Genomic DNA, 8,921 nt, shown 5'->3' with positions numbered 1-8,921 from the left:
ATTTTATAATTTCGTCGCGTAAATTTTAATTTATTATGCGTTCATATAATTATGTAGAAAGTAAAACGTTAAAATATGCTTGAATTTTTTGCAGTGTAATAGTTTTTAAATGTTTGTTTTTTAACCTTCGACGGTCAAAAGTTGTTTAGTTCTTTGCGTTTTATGTATGCAAAATAATATGTAGTTGCTTATCAGGCTATTTATTTTCATAAGAAAAGAGAGCAAAGACTAAGTAGAAATTAAAAATATTTTAGTAGATATTGCAAAAATAAATTTTACATGTTATCAGAAATTATGTACAATTATGCAGATGGTTGTATACAATAGTAATAATGAAATTCCTTAAAATCTATACTTTCAAACATTTTTATAAAATGGACACAAAAATACGTGGCACAAAATTTATATTTCTAGTTAACAAAGAAAAAAAGGAACAATGATTTTTGCTTTGTATATTACAAAACAATGCAACATTCTACATGCAGTAGCAGAGAGGACTAGGTACACAAAAGGAATTACTAGAAATTTTAACCATGTTGCATTATTACACATAATAATTGACCGTAAAATTTTTCAACAATAATCTCTATACAAAATTTTTACCCATCATGGTTCTGTGTCAGACTCAGACATTAGAAATTTCCCTTTGCTGTCCTATATCAGGCTGCGTTTTAACCCTTTGTGGTCATGTGTTGAACTGACATAGGACAAAATTATTAATAAGTAACGTAAAGTTAGTTTTTAATAATTTATTTCTGTTTTAGTTACAGCTTACGATTTTCGTTTCACAAATAAGTGGAACAGGAAGGAAAATCATTTGTAAGAAAATGGACCTCTTAGGGTTACCGGAATGCGAGGAATGGACCAAAAACCAGCATTTTTTGTCCGGATTCTCAATTGTTCAAGGGTTGTAAACGGGAATTCTAAATAGTTGCCTAAATCGTACCATTTTCACATTTCATTTCAAAGTCACATTTGAAATATTTTAATAATAAAATACAGTCTTTCAGTTATTGTTTTGGTAATACATCGTTCTGCAAAATAAATATTTTCGCAAAATCTTTGAGTGGTACGATTTAGGAAATCAGTTGCCTAACTCGTACCACTCCCGAAAATAACTTAATCATTGAACATTCACTTAATCATTGAATATTCAATGATTAAGTGAATGTGTAACACATAACAGTTGTTTAATAGCATATTGAAAAATATTATATTAAATTTTTGAACACTTACAAGAGTAGCAACAGTCTATAAAATGTCAAGGGAGCATGATGTTTCTTGCTACCATTTTCAAGTTAGACTTTTATGTGTGCTGCTTTTCAAGACTGCATCTTTTTGTCATCTAAAACCAATTTTCTTTTCTAGATTTTTAGAAAAGGAGAAATCAATTTGTCAAAAACTAAGTTCACTGTTGAAATGCACCTACGAACTCTTACAATCAGTTCTTTGAACTACAGTAATCTGTATATTATTGTAGTTCCATGGGCAACGCAGGAGCCCAATTTTTGACCGGGACGAAATTAAATTTCACAAATTATTCTTAAATGTGCTAAATACCTGTAAAAAGGTTATTTTTTTTATTTTATCCCTTTCTTGTTTTCGAGTTTACGGAATTTAAATCGATAATAAATCACGAAGATTTTCTTCATTTGCTTGAATATTTAGGGGGACCGTTTCCCCCCGCCAACGACGCCCATGCGTTATATCCTAAAACAGGATGTTCAAAAATTACATTGAACACTTGATTCTTCTGTATCCCTTGTGAAAAAGTTTCATAATTTATCTGCGTTCTCTATATGATGCAGAAATTCGAAGTGCTACGATTTATGAGAAAAGCGATTCACAGAATTTAACCTGTTTTTATATCTTAAATTGGCGAGAATTCGATAAAATTGAACGAAAGTATTTTTATTAGTTTTAATACAAAAAAATATCTATAGCTGTGGAAGTACATGAAATAAATTAGTAATCTCATAAAAAACGAATTTTTTTTATATTCAATAAAAATGTTTATAAAAACTGTTTCGGATATTTTTTCAATCGTTTTAAATTACGCGATCACGATTTAATTTTTATCTAGGACTCCATTTTCGGCGTTGAACAGACAATGGATATTTAGCTTTTTTCATTTTCTACTTCTTAAATCTACCAGACAAGAGAAGCAGAACAAATTTACCTTCGAAAATAATTTTTTAAGTAAAAATAATCAATCTTTATTTCAAATAGAGCCAAAAACCTTGTAACTCTCCCATGGTTAGCTAGATGGTAATGAATCTATGATCTGTCGCTATATTTTGCACCAGCAATGCAGTCTCTGTGGTTAATATTAATTTAACCATCTATCAATCTATTAATCTACCATCTATTAACCATCTACCATCTATTAATGAAAAAAATTTGTTTTGCCAAATGCAGTTTGGATTTAACGTTTAATATTTTAATTGTATACTCACATTTTAAAGATTGTTGTGTTTTATTTTCAATTTAAAAATCCGAAGAAAAGAAAATTTGGATTGTATGAAAATTTTTTTCTGTACTGTGTGTCCCACTTAACAAAGTTATCTTGATTTTGTGCCACAATTTGACGCAAAGGAAACCAATGCGAATCAAACATTTATTTTATGAAAGTTCCAATATCCAAACACAATTTATGAGGAATCCAAATATCCAAACACATATTTATGAGGAATCCAAACATCCGAACACAATTTATGAGAAATCCAAATATCCAAACACAATTTATGAGGAATCCAAATATTCAAACACATATTTATGAGGAATCCAAATATCCAAACACAATTTATGAGGAATCCAAATATCCACACATATTTATGAGGAATAATCAACTCCCTGTTTGCAACTTGTATGGAGAATTGGTGGCCCAAGCTAGATTTTTCAAACAGTCTTCATTTTACTTTGGAAAATTTTCACAGTAGTGGATTTTGGATAACAGTGTGCCTGTCATGCAAGACCATATCTTTCCCATAACTTCAAATTTCTAAGAAAAAGTGGGGAAGGGGACATATCTTCAGTAGGACTGAATTTATCAAAAAGGGGCAATTTCAGTCTGCAGTCTACTATATTGTTGTATCCCTGTCCTCCAGGTATTGGTAAATGGTGAGCAACATTGTATATTTCAAGTCATATATAAATATAGCTGGTAATTTGGCTATAATCAGAAGTGACATTATATCGTTGGGACACTTTTTTTCCCTTTTACTTTTTCGATTTTTCTCTTGTCCAGGTGAAGCGGAGAGTGAGTTACTTTTTGTAAATATGTGTCTGAATATCGACTTATTTAATATATATTTCTGATTCACATTTAGTTTCCTTTGCGTTCAATTATGGCGCAAAATCAAAGTGACTTTATTTAAGTGGGATACATTGTATCATTTTGTAATTTGGTTAATAGTTATTTTTAAGTAGTAGATAGAATATTTTAAATAGAGATTTGAGTTTTGATGACAGCATTTTAGTAATTATTTCAGTCATTAGATTGAAAGTTATTCAGAATATTTTGTGTTTCTTTTTCTTCGATTTTAAATTTACATGATACAATAACTATAAAAATAGTATACTAAGTTGTCTAATATAAAAGAATATTTATTTTCAGCTCAACTTTTCTCAGATCACATTAGATCGCCAACAGGGACCGATCAAGACAAATTCAGGCCCAAGGCTCACCAAATTTTCTGCGCCCCTGACAAAATATTTCGAAATTAAATTACTAAAAAGTAGTCCTAATAATGAAAAGGAATTTATTGAACTGCATGATTCAAGAGAAACATTCTAAGAAATTTTGAAAGCAGACAATCGAAGATTTTTTTTTTAAGATGAAGTTTACGTATCTATATAAATTAAAGTAAAATATAAAACAACAAAACAATGCTATGTCAAAATAAAATAGCTTTGGTGACTACAAACAATTTAAATCAGTGATTTTTGCTAAAAGTCACTGATTAGCTGAATTATCTTTTATTGTAAGCTGTAATTATTTTTCATTTAGTACTTAAATCAACACATAGCTAGCCCACCTTTCATTAGATTTTTTACTAATTTTTGAGGACCCTCAGAAATTGTGGGCCCTAGGGCTATGCCTATTGGGCCTAGGCTATAATCAGGCCCTAAGTATAGATATTTTGTAAGACTTAATCTGTGTTATTTGAAAGATAATTTAAAATCAGATTGTGAACATGAATCAATATGCGAAATCTATAGCCGTTAACACCATTGAATACCTTGACACTCCTTCAATTTCTCCGCTTCGTATTGTCCGATGCCAAGTAAGTGATTTTCTATTGTTGTTGACAATTTGTTGCCAAGCGTACTAACGTCAGCCCTAGCCCGATGCGGGCTCGTTTAATGAAAAAAAGTTTCGGATTCGGGTGGGCTTAGAGTAATGATAAAAATTTCATAAACATTTTTACAACTTTTAAACAAAAGTTTGGTTCAGTTATCGAGTACAAAAAATTTATGAAGTATAAAAATTTCTACTTCTGTTCGGTGCTTATGCTTTGTGATGCTAGCGCTAATAGTCAAATGACTTTTATTTAGCTTAAGCGTTTGATTTTCCATTTTAATTTTTGCTTTATGAACTACTTGGTGCTTCAGTTTCTCTCTTCGCTTTCCCCCCAGGTTAGCGATTGAAAAGGTTTTAATTTACTAATTTCCTTGCTTAGACATCAAATTAGGTCAAGTAACGAGACTGCGAAAATTGGCCTTTACCCGGCATATATCTCGGGCTCTAAGGAATGATGTGTGTCTCGGCCTCGGACCTCCAAAAGCGAGACCAAGCTTATCTCTAAAGCTTACTTTCAATGTTCTTCCTCTCTAAAAATACTCGATAGTTCAATGAAATCTTCGGAGTTAATTAACTGAGCAACGCAAAAGAATTTTGCTTGATTAATAAGGCTAGTCTCAATTTTTTCACAAATGTCATCAAGCGAACCGGCCTGTGTAGGGGTTAGGGAACTGCCCTTGCATCAGAAAGGTTCTGGGTTCGAATCCCGGGCAAGGCATGGATGTTCTGTCCTATCTGTCCTTACTGTGGGAGCAACGTTGGCCCACCTAATATGGTGCCCCTGAAAGAGAGGCCAACAAAACTGCCCATTAAATGCCTGAATTGACGAAAAATGCTAACACAGGTGGGTATTGGAAAAAAAAATGTCATCAACTCCAGCTCTATAATTTCTTCTCTTCCTGATGGACATTATTATTGAGATTATTTTTACGGTCAAGATTATTTTTGCAGTTATTTTACTGTATATTTACGGTCACATGGTATTTTAAAATATTTGATTGATTAATCGGACTTTTATACTTACAGCCTCATAATACTTTTAAAATTTTTTCTGACTTATATTAAGGTATTACTGTATCAAAAAAGAGAAAAAAAAAGATTGAAACTATTTGTATGTAAACCTTCTGATTCTCTTAAAGCGATCCTTATTGGACACTTACTTTTGTTTTTCTATTATATACTTAATATTTCATGATTGTAACGTCTATGTCTAATATGCATAGTATGGAGAATAATGCATAATTACAGCAATATTTTCAAAACTGTAAAAGGCCAAATTTGACACATTCAAGAATCCTTTTGTTTTGGTGTCTCATTGATATCAACCTTTCTCTAAATGCTTAAAAATAAGTTATATAAAAGTAAATAATTCTTATATTAGAAATTTTCGGAACAAATTATTTAATTTCCATTTTGTTTTTAGATGTGCATTAGCATTCAATTACGAACAATGTATTATACAATGTAACTTGCAATTAAGAATTCGTTACTACATTGTAGTAAAGGATTCTTAATGTCGTCATAGGTAAGTTATTTATAAGCTTAAAAAAATTTTTTTTTTCAATAAGTAAAATTTCTTGTATCTTTGCTTGCATTTTATTGTTGTTTTTTTAAATTTTATTTCTGAAATTCTTAGAAATGAAAATAAATGGTTTTCTATTTAAAATGGTAGCTTTTTATTGCTGTTTCTAAAATTTCCAAATTGTTTTAAAATATTTTGGCAGCTATTTTTTACGATTCTCAAATATCAACGCCAGACAGGGAAGTCAACTCACATTTTTCGATCAAAAATCTGACACTATGTTTTTAGTTGGATGCAGCTTTACAATATACGAGTTCAAACAGTTATTTTTTTGGAGAAAAAAAAATCCAAATTAATAGAAAATATGAAATTAAATAACCTAAAGAAAATACTTACTACCAGTAAAAAATTTCAATTTTGTATACGCTGTCCCTTTTTCGAAAATGTTTTTTGAAAGTGTCACCTTCTAACACTTACAAGTACAGGGATTTTGCTGCTTTAGTGTCTTTCTATTTAATACATACAATAGATAATGTAATAGATATTATCTAACATACATATTAACAGCTATTGTAGTAATAGATAACATGCACTGAATCAATTAGATCTTAATCTAATAGATTCAACTACTTGATTTATTAATGTTACTTTGAAATTAATATGGCTAGTTTTATGTTATCAATAAAAAGAGCACCACTTTTTATTATGAATTTTCTTGTAACATTTTAAAATGTTCACAAAATGCAAATTAAAATGCGCTTTTTTCCTCCTTCTATATTGAAATTAATGTTATTAAAATTAACTGCAATATTTATTACACACCTGTGCAATTTCTTCAAAACATGACAAATTATTACATTACAAATTAACAGTGAAAAATTTGATTATAATAGTATCGAAGTTTTTCGCCTATTTCATACCTACCTAGTATAAAACCATCAAAATTAGAAGTGAATTAAATAAAACATATGAATGACATATATGTTCAGTTTGTGTTTGAGTGATTTTGGTTGAAATAATATACATAATTTAATGGTGATTTCTTCATATATATATATAGGATGTTCTGTAATGAACACCCTTAATATACACTTTTAAAATCCTTGTCAAAAATGAAGCATAAAACATACATATTTGGGGTTTCAAATAAATATTTAAAGGTGGTTATAATGGAATAGCATAGTAAGAACAAAGCATGTACAAAAAATGTTTTATAAATTTTTCATTGTAACATAAAATTTGGTGTAACAATTTCAAGAGAATTTTTGCGTGGTACCTCTAATAATGATAATCATTTCACAAAAATATATGAATAGATTCTAAAAGAAACCAGGATTAGTGTGTTCAATGATACATCTTTTACAGAATTTTTTAACTGTCCTATAACCATCTACAGTAATATTGCAATCTTGAATATTCAGTTGCTGAAGTCCTCGGCAATAAAAAGTTATTGCTCGTATTCCTTCATCTGTAATCATATCACAAGATTTAACGCTAAGTTTTTTCAAGTTTGGGCAATGTTCTGACAATAGACGAAGACCATTATCTGTTACATCACATTTACCAATATCTAGAGCTCTGAGCCTAGAACAACTTCTGGATAGGATTTCCATGCTATGGTCAGACACTGCTTCGCAACCTCGAACATTAAGATATCTCAGCTTGTAGCAATGACGAGCGATTTGCTTGATGCCAGCATCAGAGATTTGATCGCATTTAGCAACACTTAGGTACCTCAAATTAGAGCCAAGTTTGGCAAGTTCGTACATTCCAAAATCTGTTACTAAGATGCAGTCACTGATGCTGAAAAATAAAAGAGCATATTAGAATTTAAAGTATAAAAAAATACTTTTTAAATAGAATAGAAACCCATTAACTCGATTCGCTTTTAATCGAAAACTCGGTCAATCTGAGTCGATCAGATGATGATATAAATATGATGTCGGAAAAAAAAACGTCATTCAAATGCGAGATTCCTAAATCACTTGCATACCTACTAACTTTGGAGAGATAAAACAACGGAAATTTTACTTACGACATTTATTGGGCTACAAGTAAAGTTTTGATACGTCATGCATATTAATGTAAGTCAAAATCGAAAATATTAAAAGCACTTACATTGAGAGAAGTAAAAAATAGGTATATAAATTTTAATCTAAAGAAGATTTTGATAAAACCATTATTTATAATTACTTTTACTATAAACACTCAATATACTGTAGTGCTGGCAATAGCACCATCTGTTGAGGAATAAGAGAAGTATTTTTGCCATTGGCGGATATTTTATCGCCAAAATTCATTCCTTTTTAAAAAAATTTCTTCAGCAAATACGGAGAAATTTGAGAATATACGGGTAAACAGGAGGTAGTTTTAAAGTACAGGAGTCTTCGTTAAAAAACAGGGGACTTGGCAGGTATGCACTTGCATGCAAATCGCAGATCTAAAACTATTGAATTTTATTTTTCAAGAACTATTCGACAAACTTTGCGTCAGTTTTGTGTCTGATTCTTAAATTTAAATAATAGTTACACTAATTAATAAGCATATTTGAAGTCACCCCTTAGAATCATTAAGATTGACCCTTTGTTTGGGAAAATTCGATTATTGGAACAAAAGTCATTTAGGGTGATCTCTCTCTTTTTCTATTTTTCTTTTCTTTGTGCTTACTGTACACATAAACCAAATGGGAATTCGAACTTAAAACTTTTCCGGTCTAAATGGGAATTTCCCCCCTTCCCAAAAAGTAAAGGTAGCTGCAAAATTGTTGGGTAAAAATGGAATTTTATAACAGGTCATTTTTGGGTCACATGCTCTAGATTTTAGCAGTCTGTTCTTTTTACAGTTCAATAAATGAGTTACCTAAGCTCTCTCAGTATCACATAAATACTCAAATACTGGATATTGCTTTGATTCCACAATCAGTAATTTTTATTGTGGAATACAGATCGCTATGTATGACTTACCTGAGATATCTTAGCGTCATGTACAAACAGGGTTACTGGTCTTGATTCCACAATCAGTAATTTTTAATGAGATATAAAGTCAATTGTTATCTATGACTTACTTAAGCTCTCTTATCGTAAGCAAGCTCTGAAT

General features: G+C 30.4%; 1 protein-coding gene across 2 annotated transcripts in view; it reads right to left on the bottom strand.

The window, feature by feature from the left end:
• Positions 1 to 233: 233 nt before the first annotated feature.
• The window catches only part of LOC107439957 (F-box and leucine-rich repeat protein 7), a 153,693-nt gene continuing 145,005 nt past the window's right edge, over positions 234 to 8,921 (bottom strand). For both annotated transcript variants that reach the window (XM_071188143.1, XM_016053089.3), the window contains exon 5: positions 234 to 7,628. In XM_071188143.1, the coding sequence (XP_071044244.1) occupies positions 7,145 to 7,628 (484 nt within the window). In that variant the 3' untranslated portion in view covers positions 234 to 7,144. The remainder of the gene's footprint in view (positions 7,629 to 8,921) is intronic.

The sequence above is a fragment of the Parasteatoda tepidariorum genome, chromosome X2 (genome assembly GCF_043381705.1).
Source record: "Parasteatoda tepidariorum isolate YZ-2023 chromosome X2, CAS_Ptep_4.0, whole genome shotgun sequence".
NCBI classification, from domain to species: Eukaryota; Metazoa; Arthropoda; class Arachnida; order Araneae; family Theridiidae; genus Parasteatoda; species Parasteatoda tepidariorum.
The sequence above is the reverse complement of the archived record's forward strand: the minus strand, read 5'-3'. Positions and strand labels throughout refer to the sequence as shown.